The sequence below is a fragment of the Balaenoptera borealis genome (assembly GCF_965194805.1).
Source record: "Balaenoptera borealis genome assembly, chromosome: 3".
NCBI classification, from domain to species: Eukaryota; Metazoa; Chordata; class Mammalia; order Artiodactyla; family Balaenopteridae; genus Balaenoptera; species Balaenoptera borealis.
The window spans coordinates 36,856,279-36,875,868 of record NC_138866.1 but is presented as its reverse complement, the minus strand read 5'-3'; the positions used below and the strand labels follow the sequence as shown (position 1 = coordinate 36,875,868).

Sequence of the window (19,590 nt, the reverse complement as noted above, 5' to 3'; positions counted from 1 at the left end):
TGTCACTGGAAATATTGAAATAGAAGTAGATAAATACCTGTAAAGAATGTTGACTGAAAACTTGGTTTATGAACTTTAATATTGCATCCACTTCTAAGATTTTGTATTTCTGTGCTACAGATAAAAAAAAAAAAAAATACAAGTTCAGGATCACAATCACAGTTCATGATAGAGTTGAGGATTAGAATACTAATCCTGACTAAGACTTCTAAATCCTGACATAATGCTCTGAACCAGAGTTTGATGAATGTCATGTAGCTTAGCAAAAGTGTGCCAAGGAAGCAAAAGGGTTTTTCAGGTCTGTATTAAGTGAATAAGTGAGAGGGGAATAAAAGTTCTCTAAAGCAAGAACAGGGTATGAGAGGAAATGTCCAAAGAATAAGAATGAACAAAGCAAAAGAATTTATCATTATATTTGTATTTTAATTTCACATATATTTATTTGGTGTGCTCTGTATACATAACATAGTGCTACATATTCCTGAGGATAGAAATAAATTAGATAGTATCTACTCACTATGTTAATAAGTACAATAATAAGACAAAATATAAGTGCCATAACAAAGTATAAACATTTTCTATGTGAACTGGAGAATAAAGAGATCATCTGGAATAGAGATGATCCAAGGAACAAAAATAAATTTCCAAAAAGAGATGGTATTTGAGATGGTTCTTGAGAAGTGGATTCATTCATTCAACAACCAAAAAATTCACCACATTGCAGGTTTGGTCATTCATTCACTCATTCCATAAATTTAAGTATTTTAGACATATTTACTGAATTCTGCTAAATTTCAAACATTGTAAGTAAGTATTCAGCAGTTAACAAAATAGATAAAAATCTCTGTCCTCAAAGAACTTATACCCAGCAGGGAGTAAGGGTGGAAGAGAAAATAAGTTAAACCAATAAATCATATACATTCGACAGAGATAAGTACTATGGAGAAAGATAAAATAGGGAAGGGGGACAGTGTAGGAAGGGTGAAGGAGGTGTTGCAATTTCAAAGTGAGTGGTCAGAGAAGGCCTCACCACGAAGGTGATATTTGAGCAAATACATGAAAGAGCTGATGACAGAGTGAGCTCTGCAGATATCAGGAGGGAGAGCTATAGGAAGTAGGAAGAGTAAATGCGAAGGCTTGATGTGGAAGTGAGAATGGTGTGTTTGAGGACCAGTGCAACTAGAATGAGACAGAGAGAAAGCAGATGGGGATAAGGTCCAAGGAGATAGGAACTCTACTGTGGTAAGACCTTGTAGGCCAATCTGAGGTCATTGTAAAGACTTTGGATAAAATTTCCACAGGAGTGAGTGTAATCTAGGTAGAGGGAAAAGCAAGAACAAAGATGGAGAAGCAGGGGAAGGGGGGAAATTTTGAGGAGCACAAGAACTCTTTCCAGGATCATAGTATATCTAGAGGAGTAAGGGAGATAAATAAGGGTGGAAAATATAATAGAAAAGGCTTAGATATAACACAGAAGCATTGGAATTTAATTTCTGAGTCAATGGGAAAGCATTAAAAGCATGAGTGAAAACCCTGAAGCTGTACTTTACAACAATTAGGATGGTTAGAATAACAGAGTCTGGCAGCCAATAAATGCAGAACAAATACTATAATTTTTAAAAAAATTTTATTGGAGTATAGTAGATTTACAATGTTGTATTAGTTTCTGCTGCACAGCAAAGTGAGTCAATTATACATACACATATATCAACTCTTTTTTTAGATTCTTTCCCCATATAGGTCATTACAAACTTATGGTTACCAGGGGGTAAGGTGGGGGGAAGGGATAAATTGGGAGACTGGGATTGACATATACACACTACTACATATACACACGACTATATACATACACACACTACTATATACACACTACTATATTCATATACTACTACTATACAAAATAGATAACTAATAAGGACCTACTGTATAGCAAAAATACTATATTTTAAAACATCAATATTTTGCCATTCCTAGTGAAATAATTAATTCAGGTAAGGCTCATCAATGAGCACTAAAGCCATTAAGTGAAAAATTGATGGGAAACTAGATAATCTCACAGTGACTTAATAATGGTTACAAGACATCATGTAAATAACAACCTCAATGGTGTAAAAGTAAAAGTTTAAGTGAGAGAAGTCAGGAAGTAGAACAGGGAAAGAGAATGAAAGGGAAGAGCAAGGACAACAAAAATCTTCACTTTACTAAAGATCAAGAGGTATCATAAAGAGTTGAAACAACAAGAAAAAGAAGTGTCAGTATATTAATTTAAATCACAAAGATCACCTATGGAGGAACTAAAAATAATATAATTCTACTGCGAAGATGAGAGAAAGGCAATGAAGAACTAGTGCCAGTTATCTAAATCTTCTGCCATAGGTGGAAGTCAAGAGACAATTTCTAAAGTTGAATTCAGAAAGGAGAAAGCTCTTCCTTACGGCAGAATGCCAGTAATACAGAAGTAATGATGGAGTTAGGAAATAGATACATGGAGGAAAGTTTGATGAGAAACAGAATATTTAATATTATATATATACAAGGATATGTTTCTTTTTATTATTTTAATTGACATCTGATAATTCTTTGAATTCTTTTAGTCTACTGACACAGGGTACATTTGGTTGAAAGAGAAAAGGCAGAGTGAAGAGACCATTCCAGAGTGAAAAGAAAGAGAAAAGTCAGAGTAAAAAGAAACCAGGCCCTATGTGAATATGAAAGGACAAGAAGATACCATGGCATCATGTAGAAGCTGGAAAAGGCAAACACATTATCCCCTAGAACCTCCAGAAGGAATGCACCTCTGCCACCACCTTGATTTTAGTTTGGTGGACCTGTGTAGGACTTCTAACCTACAAAACTGTACGATAATACATGTGTGTTGTTTTAAGCACTGGGTTTGCAGTTATTTATTTATTTATTTATTTAGGCTTTGCTGGGTCTTAGTTGTGGCACATGGGATCTTTGTTGTTGCATGCGGGATCTCTTAGTTGTGGCATGCGGACTCTTAGTTGTGGCAAGCAGGTGTCTTAGTTGCGGCATGCAGGTTTCTTAGTTGCGGCATGCAGACTCTTAGCTGCGGTATGCGAACTCTTAGTTGCGGCATGCATGCGGGATCTAGTTTCCCAACCAGGAATCAAACCCAGGCCCCCTGCTTTGGGAGCGTGGAGTCCTACTCACTGGACCACCAGGGAAGTCCCTGTGGTAATCTGTTAGAGCAGCAATAGGAACCAATACACCAGCTCTCCTCCATTCACTCCTGCAAACATGAATGTCAATTATATCTGAACCCATACCTGGATTCAGATATAATTTTATGCCACAAATGTTAGCTCTTATATTTAGGTCTATGATTCATTTTTAGTTCATTTTTGTATACGGCACAAGACATGAATCAAAGTTTTTGCTTGCTCTCTCTCTTTTCTTTCTTTATTTTCTTTTTGGCATATGGATCCAATCGTTCCAGAATCATTTGTTGAAAAGACTCCCCTTTCATCACTAAATTGTCCTTCTATCTTTATTTAAAATAACAACACCACAATAACAGATGTCCATATATGTGTGGTTCTCTCTGAACTTTCTATTCATCCCATTTATCTTTACACTAATATCACACTGTACTGATTACTGTAGCTTTAAATAAATCTTTTTTTTTAATAAATCTTGAAATCAGATAGTGTTAACCCTTCAACTTTGCTACTCTTTTTCAAAGAATTTCAACAGTGTTTGGCTATTCTAGGTCCTTTGCATTTGCATATGAATTTTACAATCAGCTTGTCATTCTTATAGATGATGATAGTACTCTTCTCCCAAACAAACTTTATAAAAGTAAAATGAAAATTATTTGGCACCTTGAAGTAAAAATGGAAAAACAGTAGTGTAACTCTTTACTTTCCTGATTAATAAAATGAAAACACAAAGGGGATTTCATCAAACACTAGAAAAGCATTAAGAAAATGCTTTACCACGCAGACGTAGAGAATGGACTTGAGGACACGTGGAGGGGGAAGGGTAAGCTGGGATGAAGTGAGAGAGTAGCACGGACATATATACACTACCAAATGTAAAACAGATAGCTAGTGGGAAGCAGCTGCATAGCACAGGGAGATCAGCTTTGTGCTTTGTGACCACCTAGAGGGGTGGGATAGGGAGGGTGGGAGGGAGACACAAGAGGGAGGGGATATGGGGATATATGTGTACGTATAGCTGATTCACTTTGTTATACAGCAGAAACTAACACACCATTGCAAAGCAATTATACTCCAATAAAGATGTTAAAAAAAAAAAAAAAGAAAGAAAGAAAAAGAAAATGCAAAAACTCCAAAATGTGAAAATCGAAGTTTGGGTAATTCTTCTGTGAAATTCTTAAAATAGCCCAAATTTTTGTTCTTCAATACATACTTATCCCTTCAGGGAAGAAGCATAAATAATAATTCCATTGTCTATTCCTAAAACAAAGATTAGTTATCTCAAAAATTGGGACTCTAATTCCAGGGAAATGCTCTTACAGCAGTGCAAGTATATCCCAATTATGTATTAGTCATAACAGAATCAATAGGAGAAAGCTCAAAGATCATCTAGAAGTTCTCAACCCAGATGACATATTAGAATCTCAAAGAGAAGTTTAAAAAATACGTATGCCTGGGACCTACCATGAGTTCTGATTGATCTTAACTGATCTAGGATGGAGACTAGGCATATATATTATAAAAGCTGCCCAGATAATTCTAATGTGATGATAGAGAGGGACTGTCCAACTATTTATATTTTCTTTTATATATGATAAAACTAAGGCAGGGAGAAATTGACTTTCTCAGGAACAGAACTAATAAGTATTAACTAAAACAACAGAATGTAATGTTTACCAAAAATTGTTATTAGTTATTTATTGGTGATAATGATACTACCCCCAAAACATAGTGCCTTAAAACAACAAAAATGTATTATCTAACAGGATTTTGAGAGTGGCTTACTTGAGTGATCTGGTTCAGGGTCTCCTGTGACACTGCTGTCAAGTTGTCACGTGGAGATGTAAACATCTGAAGGTATGACTGGGGCTGGAAAAAAATGCTTCTAAGGTGGCTCATTCACATGACTGTTGGCAGGATGCTTCAGTTCTTCCCTGGTTATTGGGAGTAGGCCTCAGTTTCTTGCCACAAGGGCCCCTCCAAAGTACTGTTTGATATGTCCTCAGGATAGGGCAGCTGGTTTACCAGAATGAATGATCCAAGAGAGGGAGCAAGGAGGAAGTCATGATGCCTTTTATGACCTATAGACATGCCTCCACTGCTGCCACATTCTACTCATTAGAAGCTAGTCACTAAATCCAGCCCACACTCAAGAGGAGGGGAATTAGCCACCACACTTTGAAGGAAAGAGTATCAAAGAATTTGTGGTCTCATTTTAAAACCACTACAGGAATACTGTCTGTTTGGGTTTTTCATGTAAAACAATGTATTTAAAAATTATATACTCCTGCACTGGGGATACAAAGAAAAGTGACAGAGGCAAAAATCTTATAGAACTTACTTCCTATGACCAGAAGGACAGTAAATAAGTATAAAAATTAATAAAATACTTTTAGATAGTGATAAGTGCTGCAGATAGAAAAGAATAATGTAACAGTGATCAGGGAAGGGAAATGAGGAAGTAACTCTTGATAGTGTGATCAGACAGGCCTCCTATGGATATACTAAGATAACAGATCATACTATACATTCTATTAGAAAACCTGACTTTATCATCTAACGAGGCGAGGGCTGCTAACAAAATACCATAGATTGGATGACTTAAACAACAAACATTTATTTCTCACAGTTCTGGAGACTGGGAAGTCCAAGATCAAGGTACCAGTCAATTCAGTTCCCGGTAAGCCCGCACTTCTTTGCTTGCAGTGTCTTCACTCAGATCTCTTTTCTTCTTCCTGTAAGAACAAAAATCCCAACATAGGGCCCCACTCTCATGACACCATCTAAACCTAATTATCTCCCAAAGGTTCACCTTCAAATAACATCACATTGAGGGTTAGTTAAGGCTTCAATATATGAACTTGGGGCAGACAAAATTCAGTCTAATATACATACTACTATATATAAAATAGATAACTAATAAGATCACAACATAGCACAGGGAACTCTACTCAATACTCTGTAATGGCCTATATGGGAAAAGAATCTAAATAAGAGTGGATGTATGTATATGTATAGCTGATTCACTTTGCTGTACACCTGGAACTAACACAACATTGTAAATCAACTATACTATCCAATAAAAACAAAAATAAAAAATTCAGTCTATAGCAGCTATCTTTCATATCTATACATTTCAATCTTTCCTTTAAAACTACATCTATCTTGATGGAAATCTGTATCCTTTTTTTTTACAATTGTAAATAATGCTGTGATAAACACCTTTATGCATATATCTTTGTGTACATGTATAAATATTTCTGTAGGATGAACTCCTAGAAGTGAAATTATTTGGTCAAAGTAAACACATATTTAAATTTTAGATAATATCAAACTGCCCTTCAAAAAGGTTATAAAAATGTACACCTCCTCAAAAAGGAAGAAACACTGTTTCTGTAGTTACTGCTAGTGTGAACATTTACATCAAAAGATTTTACTTATCTCTCTTACAAATGGGCCATTCTTGGTCTTCATTTTATTTGATAAATCTGTAACGTGTGACATAGTTAATTACCCTTTCTTCTACAAAACACTTTCTTCACTTGTCTTCTAAGGCTGAATCCTCACCTGTTTTCCTCCTAACACAATGGACTCATCTTTTTGATCTTCCTTCCTGGTTCCTCCTCATCTCCTTGAATTCTAGACATTGAAGTGTCATAGGGATCAGTTCTCAGTCCTCTCTCTACCTACACCCATTCCCTTGGTCAGATCACATCCAATCTCATGGATTTAAATACCACATCTCCACTTGGATGACTAAGAGGCATCTAAATATATCTAAAGCTGAATTTATCATCTTAACCCTAAAACCTGGTCCTTCCACAGTGTCACCTAATATATTTCAACTCAGTAAATGGCAACTCCATTTTTCCAGTTGCTCAAGCCAAATCCTTGTTTTCTTTTTCTTAGGCCCCAACTTCCTCTCTTCTTTCAGATTTCTGCTCATATCAGATCCTGCCTCCCATCACCATTCCCTACACTCTTAATTTACCTATTTTTTCTAAAATAGCATGTCTTGGGAATTCCCTGGCAGGTCGGTGGTTAGGGATTTGTTCTTCCACTGCAGAGGGCCCAGGTTCAATCGCTGGTCCGGGAACTAAGCTCCTGCAAGACGTGCGGTGTGGCCAAAAAAACCACAACATAAAAAGCGTGTTTCGATATGTAAAATTAGAGTATATAGTTCTTTAATGGATCATTGTCTCCTCATCAGAATATTAGCTGAAGGTAGAAACTTAGCTGGTTCACTATGGTGTCTCCAGCACTTAGAGCAGTGTTTTTGGTTGTTGTTGGCATAGTGGCCACTCTATATAATATTTGCTCGATAAATGAATGAATTGTACAGGTCATACATAGATAATATAATTGGAAACCAGGCCGATGAGGTGGCAAAGGGAGATAAAGCATCCAAGGTTGGGGTCTAGCCTAGGCACAAATATGGAGCTTTAAGCAACTTATCCTTCAAAGTCTTTTTTCATCTGTAAAATGGGATTTATGCCATATTCTTCAGAAAACAAAGACACTTGGAATGGTCACTATCTACTTGGTATTACAATACACAAAAGTTTCACTACCTGCAACTTCTAGGAACATTTGCTTCAATTCTCCTCTTAATTTCACCTGCTCAGGTATAACACGACTTGAGTGTAGATTTTCAGAGGCTCTTAGGTTGTATTTCCAAAATGTCCACTTAGACAAACTTTTGAGACTTGTAAAGGCAATTACCAGGAAAAAAAAATCGCCTAATTCCATTATGGTGATGGTTGCAGAGCTCTTTAAATATGTTAAAAATCACTGAATTGTACACTCAAAACAGGTTAATTTCATGGTATGTAAATTACATCTCAATAAAACTGTTAATAAGAAATTAGAGATTCTCTAATTCCATATATGTGGCTCCCGTAAGATATCATCAGAATTTAAGAATAAGGTAAAAGCCATCTACCAAAACCCCAAAACAGAAAATGAATAAAGTTCAATAGATGAGCTCTGCCATTGACTTACACCATCCTAAGAAATGGTCTGTAAAAGAAACCCAGATATTTGGTGCTACCTGAGTAACAGATAAATTAGAGAACTGCATCGGGATAACTGTTTGTAAGCTGAGCGCCTAAGAACCAGCCAAGTTCCTCGAGCAGAGACAGCACTCAACGGACTCAACTTGCAGGACCAGAGGACTGCGCCCCAGTCCTGCAGTCCCGCTCCCCAAGCAAACGCCCAATCTCACTTCTCCAGAGTGGACGTCTACGAGGAGTGTCCGCCCTCGTTGGTCACTTGACATCTAACCCCAGATGTGCGTGGGGGATCGGACAAAGCCTAGACTCGCAAAGCTGACGACCCTCCCCGCACTGGCCAACCTGGGGTTACCCCGGACGCTGAGGGAACCACGCGGGCTGGGCTTCAACCTTGGCCGAGCACCAGATTCGCCTGAGAAGGCTTTAAAAACTGTCAGCGGCATCACCCAGTCGCTCCGATTCAGTTTCGCGGTGGGGGCCCCGACACCAGTCTGACGGAGCCGGGGAGCGACAACGCCGGACGCCGCCCCACACTCTGCAGGTCTACCCCCTGCCGGCCAGCCCGGCGCCCGCCAAGCTCCCCACGCGGGAGCAGGGCCAGAACGCTCCAGCACAAGTCCTGCGCCCGCCGCCCGCGCTGGCCTCCCGCGCCCGCCGCCCGCGCTGGCCTCCCGCGCCCGCCGCCCGCGCTGGCCTCCCGCGCCCGCCGCCCGCGCTGGCCTCCCGCGCCCGCCGCCCGCGCTGGCCTCCCGCGCCCGCCAAAATGGTCTCCCGCGAGACCGCCCCTCGGCTCCGCCCCCTGCCCCGCCACCTAAGGGCTGATTCCCTCTCCAGCTGGTTCCCCGCCCACACAAAGGCGAGATCTGGAACGGCTCTTTCCACCAGCCAATCATTTCCGTCAGCCAGTCACCACCAGCTCCTCCGCATCTCCTTCGCCCTCTTCCGTGCGCAGTGTCACACGGAACTCGCCCTACAGCTAAGGGTTACCCGCGTTCCCGCCTCAGTGGGCTGCGCAGGCGCAACCTGGTTTAGCGGCGCGCAGGCGCAAACTTGCGAACGGCTGTAAGGAAGAGGAATGGATGGTTCCGCGCGTCTGCGGAGGGAGTGGCTCCTCCAGTTTGGCCAAGTCCGCAGTGGAAGCTTGAGTAGGAGTGCTGCACAGGAAGGTGCAGTTCGCCTCTGCAGCTGCACTTGTCGCTAGGGTGTGTTGGAGCGCAGGCAAAGGTTCAGAGTAGGGAAGGGGTCCTAATAGCCTTTGTTTCGAGGAAGGAGACGTCTGTAGCTGGGAAGGAGGGGTTGTTCCCAGCCTGTCAGACCTGCACACAGGCGCCTTGCAGCTGAGGAAAGGGTCCCCGGGCAAGAAAGTACCTGGTGGCTGTGCCTGCTGGCTCCTGTACTTCTGTGGCAGCAAGCTCCATTAATCTGACCCGAAAATGTTTCTGCCAGGATAGTTGTGGATGCCTGGAATCTAGAGTCGAACCCAGAAACCCAAACCTTATTTCCTCTAAGAAAATTCGAGTTCAGCCCAGGACCTGATCAAGGGTTACAAGGCTGCTTAGAGACAGATGTTCAACAAGAACTAAAGTCTTCTTGCACGGCATTGCTATTTTCCACCGTGCTGAGTGGAACACATGCTAAATGGAGCTCCATAAATTTACCATTTCTCCTCAAACTCCTGCTCTCCTCCATATGTCATCTCCCCAGTCGTGGACCTAGGGTCAGTTTCTTGTATGGCCCCTAAGAAAATTCAGCATTCCAGTTGACCTCTCCCTGTCCCACACCTGAAGGAGATCTAAATGCTTAACTAGTGGATCTGGTTGTCATGTTTACTTTTGGTCATATGGCTAGTTTCCAGTTTGGGGCAATTATGAACAATGCTGCCATGAATAATTTTGTAAATGTCTTTTTGTAGAATATATATATATATTTCTGTTACCTTTATATGTAGGAGTGGAGTTGCTGGTTCATAAGGCATGCATGTGTTCAATTTTAGATGCAAACCGTGGGAGGTTTCTAGAATAATGGCTCCCTAAAAGTGTGCTTGTCCTAATCTCCGGAACCTGTGAGTATATTGGGCTACATGGCAAAAGAGAATTGAGGTTGCTAATCAGCTGACTTTAAAATAGGGAGATTATTCTGGATTGTCCAAGTGGGCCTAATTTAATCACAAGGATCCTTAAAAGAGGAGGGAGGCAGGTGGAGGAGAATAAGAGAAATAGTCGTATGAAAAAGACTGGGTGGACTTCATGACCCTGGCTTTGAAGATGGAAGGAGGCAATGAGCCAAGAAAGTGGGCATCTTCTAGAAGATGGAAAAGACAAGGAAATGGATTCTCCTCTCCCCAGAAGGAACTTAGCTCTGAGACCTCCAGAAATGTAGGATAATAAATATTTGTTTCAGCCACAATGTTTGTGATAATTTGTTACAGCAGCAGGAAACTGATAACACTGCCAAACTTTTCCAAAGTAATTTTATCAATTCATACACTTTGAGAGCTTTGAAAAAAATGTCCATACTTTACCCTCACACCACACTCACTGAACTGGAATCTCTGGATAAGCCCAGAAAAAAGAATGTTTTTTTAATTAGGTGATTCTGCTGCATCTTGAAGGTTGAGAACTATTTGTCTAAATCCTTAAATCTAAATTTATTTCTCATCATTGAAGAACAGAGTGGCAGCGATTTGGCCACAAGATAAAAGCAGTTCTAGAAAAGATTTGTTCCAGGTAGTGGAAGGGTTCCTCTCCCTTGTCTGCTCAGAGTTAACATAGCTAATCTTTTACAGTTAACTCGTTGAACAATCAGTTTCTACTAATACAATTCATAAAGGAGCACTAAGACTAAGAAGATTGCAGAAGATTTTTCTTTAACATGCTTATGAAGTGGCTCCTTGAAACATTGCCGCATCTTGGCACGTTCACCTTCATGGAGAACTTGACCCCAAGAGCTGATAGTACTTGCAATTCCTCAGAAAGAAGGAGTTGGAGAAGTGGGGAAACAGCTAGCCTGGCTCGTTGAGTTGTGCAATCCTTCCAGCTCTTTGTGCTGAGGCTGCAGCAGGCAGCTGACCCTTGGGCCATGACCCTGGGGGAATCCTGAACAAGAAGGTGGTTTTCTTAGAGGTTGGGCTGCAGGTGGAGGCTCTGGACAGGGTGTCCCTTCATTTCCTTAAGGATATTCTTCAGAAGAAAGGTAAGTGAACTTCTTACATTGCATCAAGTCAACTTACTTGGTAGTGATACCACCAACTGCTGGGCCCCCCTTGGCAACAAATTCAAAAGTCCTGAGAAGCCCTGGGCAGTTTTCATTAAAAATATGTCATCTAAAAGGAAACAAAATTGAGTTACTTGTAGTGAGGTGGACGGACTTAGAGTCTGTCACACAGAGTGAAGTTAGTCAGAAAGAGAAAAACAAGTACCGTATGCTAACACATATATATGGAATCTAAAAAAAACAAAAAATGGTTATGAAGAACCTAGGGGCAGGACAGGAATAAAGACGCAGACGTAGAGAATGGACTTGAGGACACGGGGAGGGGGAAGGATAAGCTGGAACAAAGTGAGAGGGTGGCATGGACGTATATACACTACCAAATGTAAAATAGATAGCTAGTGGGAAGCAGCCGCATAGCACAGGGAGATTAGCTAGGTGCTTTGTGACCACCTAGAGGGGTGGGATAGGGAGGGTGGGAGGGAGACGCAAGAGGGAGGGGATATGGGGATATATGTATATGTATAGCTGATTCACTTTGTTATACAGCAGAAACTAACACACCATTGTAAAGCAATTATACTCCAATAAAGATGTTAAAAAATATATATGTCATCAAAAGGAATGAAGAGAGCCAGTGTTCAAACTATAAACTAGTAGGAGCTAACAGTTCAAGTACTTTCCTGACTAGTGTCAAATGTCACTGTTTCCCTTTAAAATTTGAAATACTCCGTGGCATGCTGAGCCCCAGTGCCTTGGCACACATTTGAGACCCATGGCTGTCATTTTAGAAGTTGTTCTCATCTTTTCCTTGAATGAGTATTCAAGATAACCATTTTCTTCCAAAGTGTTACTTTTATAAGGTCCAGTGAAACTTCACACCTTCCACCCTGAAGATCCCTCTAAAACTAAGCCCCACAGGAGTCCTTTTCAAATGACCACAGCAGGCGCTGAGTGTCCACAGGCCTGTTCAGATTCTGACCTGTTCCTACAGAGGACATCTTGGATAAATCTAAAACTACCTTGGAAGATGAGCAGTTTCCTATTCTAAATGAAAAAATTAGAGATTATATATTTAAAAACATTCCATTAACTTAGATATCGGCCTACATCTAGCAAAACTGGCAGACACTATTAAATACTAAGAAAATTAAAAACACAATATAGTCTATTGCACATTTTTAAGAATTCTTAATGACTTTCCTACCCTTCAACATTTCATATCTGATTTTCAAACTCTCAGTGAATCAAATAGATAAGATAGATTCAAATTATAGAATATAACTTTACCTAGATTCATAAGGGGGTATACCCAAAAAACCACTCATTCTAGAAACAGGCCATTAACTATAGATATAAATATTCCAACTAAGAACAAGTTTTGATTAATATCCTGCTTAAAATACAGTTAATAAATATAATTAGATATATATATTATACTATATATTACAATTAACAATCCAGACTAGACCACAAATAAATGTACAAAACACGATTACAACAAAGAAAAGTTAATTGCCAAATATCAAAGGAGAGAAGAGATTTAAGTGAAAAGTTTCAAATGTGTTTTGTTCATAACGTAGCCATATTCAAGATGCTGGAGGAAATGTCCATGTCTGCTGAGTTCTGGTTGGCAGAAATTCTTTATTCATTATCCTATCCAGTCTCACACGCAGAAGCAATCTTTGATTTGTCAGATGCTTCATATACTTGTATAATAAGCCTTAGGTGATTGATGATTTTCTTGTCTGCTGTTTTCATGTTAAATCCCAACATCTTCATAATAGTTTCTCTAAAGTCAACAAGTTACAAAGAACCACAAAAATCAAGACATGTCATTAGTTTTGCTCACCTACTTAACTATGTACAATGAAATTGTTATTAGAAATTTAGTTTTATTAAACATTTCTTTATGAAGTGTACATTATTCTACGTTCAAATGTATTTTTAAGCAAAAAAAAATTACAAGAATTCTAAAATTACCTTTGCATTTTAAGGTTTGTTTTCATTTTTGCAATCTTATAGACTAAACCTAATTTTATTGCTGCTTGTTTTTCATCCATGAGGTAATTATTTTTTGGACTTCTGATTTGCTGTAGGTAATAGCCATCCCCTAAATACATATCTCTCCACCCATTCTCTAAAAACTATAGTGATCAACAAGGAGAGCAAATAAAACTCTCCATAAATCATGCCTAAAGCACAAGTAAAGAATACCACAGACTTCAGTTTTCATGTAAGTGGGGAAATAAATATTCTAAACCAACAGAGGCAGCTCCAGAGCCCACGCTGGAGTATGCAGTTAGTTTCCTCTGGTGTCCCGGAAAAAGGACAGTTCATAAAGGGGGAAATGCAAAGAACAAGTCTGAGACCTGATGAATCAGAATACCGGCAACTGGGGAAGGAAAAGAAAGGGGCTTAGAAGCATGTGAGAGCAGAAACGGCCGATCTAGAGGGCAAGGTTTCTGAGCAGAGAGGGAGCTACTTGGAAGGGTGAGGTGTTCCCTAGAGGCTTCGTGACAAGGGAAAAGAAAAAAAGCAAGCACTGGAAATTAAGGGACCTATATAAACAAGAGAGTATTGCAAAAACAGACATCACATAAACCCCCACCCCAAAATAAAAGGCTTTACTTCCTAAGTAAACTTGAGCAACTGCACTCACCGTGTCAACAGAAGAGGATGGTACTGAGTTAAGAAGCCCAGTAAGTATACCCTGCCCCCTAAGTACCCTGAGGCAGAAACACCTGAAATTGAGAGGGCAGGGCAATCAAAGGGATTTTAAAGTGAATAGGTAAATGGCAAATATCCATTTTAAATTGTTATGAGAAGAAAACAGAAAAGCAGTATCATCCAAACTGTTCAGGTGGTGAAAATACTCCCCCCAGAAAAACTGCCATGAAGCAGAGGCAACATGTTTGACAACACCTGATATGAATTAAATATCAATTAAACAAGGATTTGCAGACATGGGGAAAAAACACCTTTTGAATCAGAAATGCAATAATTTGGAGGGACTTCCCTGGCTGTCCAGTGGTTAAGACTCTGCACTTCCACTGCAGGGGACAGGGGTTAGATCCCAGGTCGGGGAACTAAGATCCAGCATGCTGCCACAGCCAAAAAAAAAAGCAATAATTTGGAATAGAAATGGACAAAAAAAAATATCTAGATGCCTAATGGATAAGAAAGATGTGATGATTAAACACAAGCAAGAACAAGACATCTCAGAAATGAAGAGTAAACTACAGAATGCCCAAAGAAGAGATCAGAATGAAAATATAGTAAGGGAGGGACACTGGGAGAAGAATAAAAACAATTAAGAAAATGAATATGCAGAAGTTAAAAAAGAGAAAAAAAAGAAAATGGTAATATCATGACTTTTGGTTTTAAGAATCTCTTAAGGAAATTCATTAAAGTTTCATGTTTCTTAAGAAACATGTATGGAGGTGTGACATGTAATCCCACAATAGCCCCAAATTATCATTTAGGCTTTAGAAAATTCTCTTAAAATATCTGCTTTATAAATCTAGTGAGAATCTAAGCAAGTTTAGAAGCACTACCCTCTTGTCCAAGAACGTGATCCAGCCCCAAAAAAATGGTTTCCCCTGAACTTTCATTTTCTCTCATCCTTACCCTCCTTGTCTTTGGTTAGTCAGAGGATGTGTACACAAACCTAAGCTGTGATAATCATATATCCCATCCCTTGCCACTGTGAATTCACTAAGGATAGGCATTTGACCTAAGCTGGGCTTGTAAGACCCTTTCTTGGGATTCTCTCTCCTGTCACAGAAAATCTAACTGTAAAACTCTGTGGCTGTCAGTCAGACAGACAAGTTAACAGAGAGCTGCCAAGAAGAAGGTGAGAAAGGCCTTATATTGAAGATTCCAGGTTCTGATCCGTGGCCCAGGTGCATCCCTGCCTTCTCAGAGCTCTGGTTGTTTAACTGCCTTTGATTCCACAAGCCAATCAATTCTCTTTTGTCTAAGGTAGAGTCTAAATTGAGGTGGGTGTTTATCACTTCAACTTAAATAATCTTAATATAGTAATTAAAAAAAAAAAAACCTCTTCTTGTTGTCCCGGTACTTCTTCAAGTGTGCTCTTTGCTGTGCAGAGCTCAGGAGTGACAGTTTCTAACATTTGATGGGCCCTCTCTTTGTCCCACCTTACGTCTTGCTCAGCAGAGTCTACTGTAGTTTTCAAGTCTGTTTCCATAACTGCCTTCCCTTTCATTGCTTCAACTTTTGTTAAAGATTGCCTGAGCTTCTCAATTATTTTGTCCTGTGAGGGTATAAGGTTGGGGGAAAGGGAGATGACTGTGATTAAAACTCCTCTAAATAACAGGCATGATACATAATAACTCATGCTTTTTTTTTCTTCTTTTTCTTTTTTCTTTCTTTTTTTTTGAAAGAGCTAGATAATGGAAAAGAAAGAAAATGCCACAATTTATGAATTAAGAGGACATTTCTCCACCATCATGCTCATCAATAACCAACAGTTACTGAGCACTTTTATAAACTAGGCACTTGGGATTTAAAGAGGTTTAACACATGTTCCATGTCCTCAAAAGTCTTACAGTCTGTGCTAATCAAACACAGAAATAGAGAAAATAACTGGCTGCAATAAGAGAAATATTCTTGATAATCAACTGGCAAAAAAAAGTTGATCAGTAAGTATCTAGTGTATATTTGGTTTCAAGCATAAAAATGTATGTTTGAAATACTACAACTGAAGCTTGATATAGAGAAGATCCAAAGAGCATCCCCCCAAAAATCACTAAAACTTTTAACCATTAACCCAATAAGAAAGACAAAAGTATGACTGAAATAAAAAGCAAGGGATCTAGATACTTAACATTTAGAATACCAGTTACCTTTGAGGAGGATACCTGGGGGCTTCAGTGGGATTGATAATACTCTGATTCTTAACATGAGTGGTAGATTTGCAGCATCTAATTTTATTATTCTATATGCTTTAATATTATATATATAGTCTTTTATATGTATGTAAAATAATTTTAATGTTAATTTTTAAAGTTCAATGAGAAACATGCAGCAAAAATAGAAACAGACCAAAGCTTAAGTGAATTTTTGAAAGCCTCATTTCTTTTACTTACTTTAAGGACATTTACTCTTGTCAGTTGAGTTTTCATATTTTTATTTGACAATTTCAAGTCACTGAGCTGTTTCTGAAGTTTATGAATTTTCTCCTCTAATCTTTGAGTTGTAACAACCTTCAAATTCTGCTGAATATTCAGTAATGTTTCTTGCTTGTTGTCTTTCTCTAGCTGCTTGAATGTTTTGCCATGCTCCATCTGGGAAATATTAGTCTGGGAGTTTTCCTTTACAGAAATCAACAATATTAGAATAAAGAAGTTATGCTTTAAGATGGTGTTCTACACTAGCATACCAGATCTACTCTAGACTGACAAATTGTAGACTTAATTCTTACCTAAGTAGAATAGTTTTCACCATAAATATGCATTATTAAAATAATCCAGAAAATAAAATATGACAATAAAAGTGATGGCTTAAGGCTAACAAGGGTACAGTTAAGTAGACAATGTTATAAACACCAGGTGATAGTAGAGATTAGTTCAACTTTTCTAAGAATGTATTATAAGGAAATAATAAAATATTTAGATAAAGACTCAAGCACAAAGATATTCTATACAACATTATTCATAACATGAAGAAATAAAAACAATGCAAATGTCAAAAAAATAGTTAAATAAATTACATGTGATTGATTATACATTCATTATAAATAAAGTTTTCAAAAATATTTACTAAGAGAAAGTACTAATGATATAGTTAAATGACAGAAGCAGGATGAAGAAAAAATATGCTATCTCAATTATGTTAAAATATTCTTGGAAAATAATCATAGGAAGATATACCTATATGTTAACACTGGTTATCTCAAAGTGGTAGAAATACTGGTTGTTTTAATTGTATTCTTTCTACTGTTCTGTACTTTATAAAGTTACTACCAGGAAAAAAAAAAAGAGAGAGAGAGAGAGAAGAGGTGTAAATTTAATAAAGATACCACACATTTTCATTATATATAAACTAAAAATTAGTAAAATATATTGAAAAGAACCACTAGTTCTTTCAAAAAAGAAAACAGATACTCCAGGCAAGACTGGTTAAAGAAGGAAGAGAAAGTGAAAATACACAGTATTAGGAAGGAGATATATGCAGAACTAATGTACATAAATTAATTTTATTAAGAGAAAAAAGTTATTTAAAATGTTATTACAAATGTCTTAATCCATTAAAAGAAATAAAACAAGTAACATATTAAGGAACACGAATGAGAATGGCACCATTTTTCTCAATAACACACTGGAAATTAGAAGACAATGGAGTAATGCCTTCAAATCTCTGTGTGAAAATAAAGTCTAAATTCAACTATCAATTGAGCCTGAAGTTTAAAAAAAAAAAATTGTCATTTATGCAAGGATTCAAAAATTTTTTTCTCTCCAAGACACCATTTCTTAGGACTCTATTAGAGGATATACCCCAGCAAAATAAGAAAGTAAACCAAAAGAGAGGAAGACAAGAGATTCATGAAACAGTGCAACCTAACCAGGAGACTGGAGAAGAAAAGTCACAGGATTATAGCTGTGCCCAGGCCGACAGAGCAAACAGTCCAGACCGACACAAGAGAATTAAGGACTTTGGATGAGAAAGAATGGGAGATTTTTATAGATTAGAAGATCATCCGATGCAGTATTTTGGGAAAAAATTAATAAGTGAATGTTGAAAATTATACATATGAAAACACAAGAAAAGTATTAACTCTAGGAAAAATAACATGCACTACAAGAAAGAAAAGGTCACAAGAGTATAATACTTGGCATTTTGTAAACACTATTTAGTGTCATAGTGAAGTAAAGGCTGATTATGGATTTAGCTAAAAATATTGATATAACAATACTGGGAAGATGGAAGGGGGAGTTGGGAAAAAGATAAAACTTCATCTGTCATATAACAGGAAGTCAACAGATAATGTCTAAAATAAATAACTGAAGATACAGCAATATAAGCAAATTATTTTAAAAAATGGAATTTACTACCAGAAGCAACAGATAAAGGGGTTAAAAGTAGTTCCCTCTGGGAAATAGGATAGGTGGAGATACAGAAGTGGGCTGCTGCTTTTCAATAGAAGGCTCTTGGTATATTTAATTTTTTAAAAATGTACATATGTATAATATATACATATAAGTGTAAAAGGTAAAAAAAAAAATCTCTTAAATAACTTCAGCTCAAAGAAGAAATGGAAACCAATAGTAAAATTATAAATATATAAAACATAGTAAAAGGACACTTCTTATTAAAATGTATTGGACAAGCCACAGAGGAATATTTATAGGCTTTGCTGCTTTTATGATTTAAAACAAAGGACCAAAAAAAAGCATATTTACATAAAGAAAAAGAGAAATTAGGGGTGTAGATTTAATAAAGATACCATATATTTTCATTACTTATACATAAAAAATAAACTGGTAAAATGTATAGGGAAAAGAACCATTAGTTCTCTGGAAAGATAAAATAGATGCCCCAGGTAAGCCTGGTTAAGAAGGAAAGAGAGAAAGTAAAATATTGGAAAGGAGAAACATACAGAATGCATAGATATAGAAAAGATGAAAAGAATTCTAAACACTACTTTGTAACTCAGTGGCAATAAGTTGAAAACCTAAAAGAAATACATTGTTTCCTAGAAAACAATATAATATTCAACTGTGTCCAGAAAATCCAAGAACTCTAGTAAAGAAAACTATTGGACTTAATAAGTAAATTCAGTAAGGTGGTAGATAATTTTTAAAGATATAAACATATCAAAGGCTTTTATCTGTATTAGTAATAATCATTTCAAATTGAAATAGGGAAAATATGCCACTCATAATGGGCAGGAAATCTATAAGAAACCTAGGAGTAAATTTTACAAGAAAAAATTACATGAAGGACTTTTATAGGACTTATATGAAAGAACATGATAAAATCCTATTACAGTACATAAAATAAGATCTGCTAAAGGGAAAGAGGACATGTACCAAATTATCAATTTTCAAAAATCATATCATTACAAAGCCAACTGAGTAAACTACAAACAATATTTACAAATTGCTACTTTGACAGGTATAACATTTATATTGAACATTCAACTCATACAGTGTAATCATTAA

General features: G+C 37.6%; 2 protein-coding genes across 10 annotated transcripts in view; both read right to left on the bottom strand.

Moving 5' to 3' along the window:
* ESR2 (estrogen receptor 2) overlaps positions 1–8,886 on the bottom strand; it is a 117,423-nt gene extending 108,537 nt beyond the window's left edge. The window contains exons 1-5 of the mRNA XM_082386572.1: positions 7,754–8,886; positions 7,174–7,286; positions 5,810–5,917; positions 4,968–5,051; positions 38–114 (exon numbers count right to left, since the gene is read on the bottom strand). The gene's annotated coding sequence lies outside the window, so the exon portion shown is untranslated. The remainder of the gene's footprint in view (positions 1–37; positions 115–4,967; positions 5,052–5,809; positions 5,918–7,173; positions 7,287–7,753) is intronic.
* Positions 8,887–8,895: 9 nt separating this feature from the next.
* The window catches only part of LOC309626120 (uncharacterized protein), a 59,028-nt gene continuing 48,333 nt past the window's right edge, over positions 8,896–19,590 (bottom strand). For 4 of the 9 annotated variants that reach the window (XM_082386583.1, XM_082386579.1, XM_082386578.1 and 1 more), the window contains exons 9-10: positions 16,516–16,740; positions 8,898–15,680 (exon numbers count right to left, since the gene is read on the bottom strand). In XM_082386583.1, coding sequence (XP_082242709.1) covers positions 15,417–15,680; positions 16,516–16,740 — 489 coding nt within the window. In that variant the 3' untranslated portion in view covers positions 8,898–15,416. Of the gene's footprint in view, positions 15,681–16,515; positions 16,741–19,590 lie in introns of all 9 variants that reach the window. The other 5 variants (XM_082386580.1, XM_082386581.1, XM_082386577.1 and 2 more) reach the window with 4 other exon arrangements.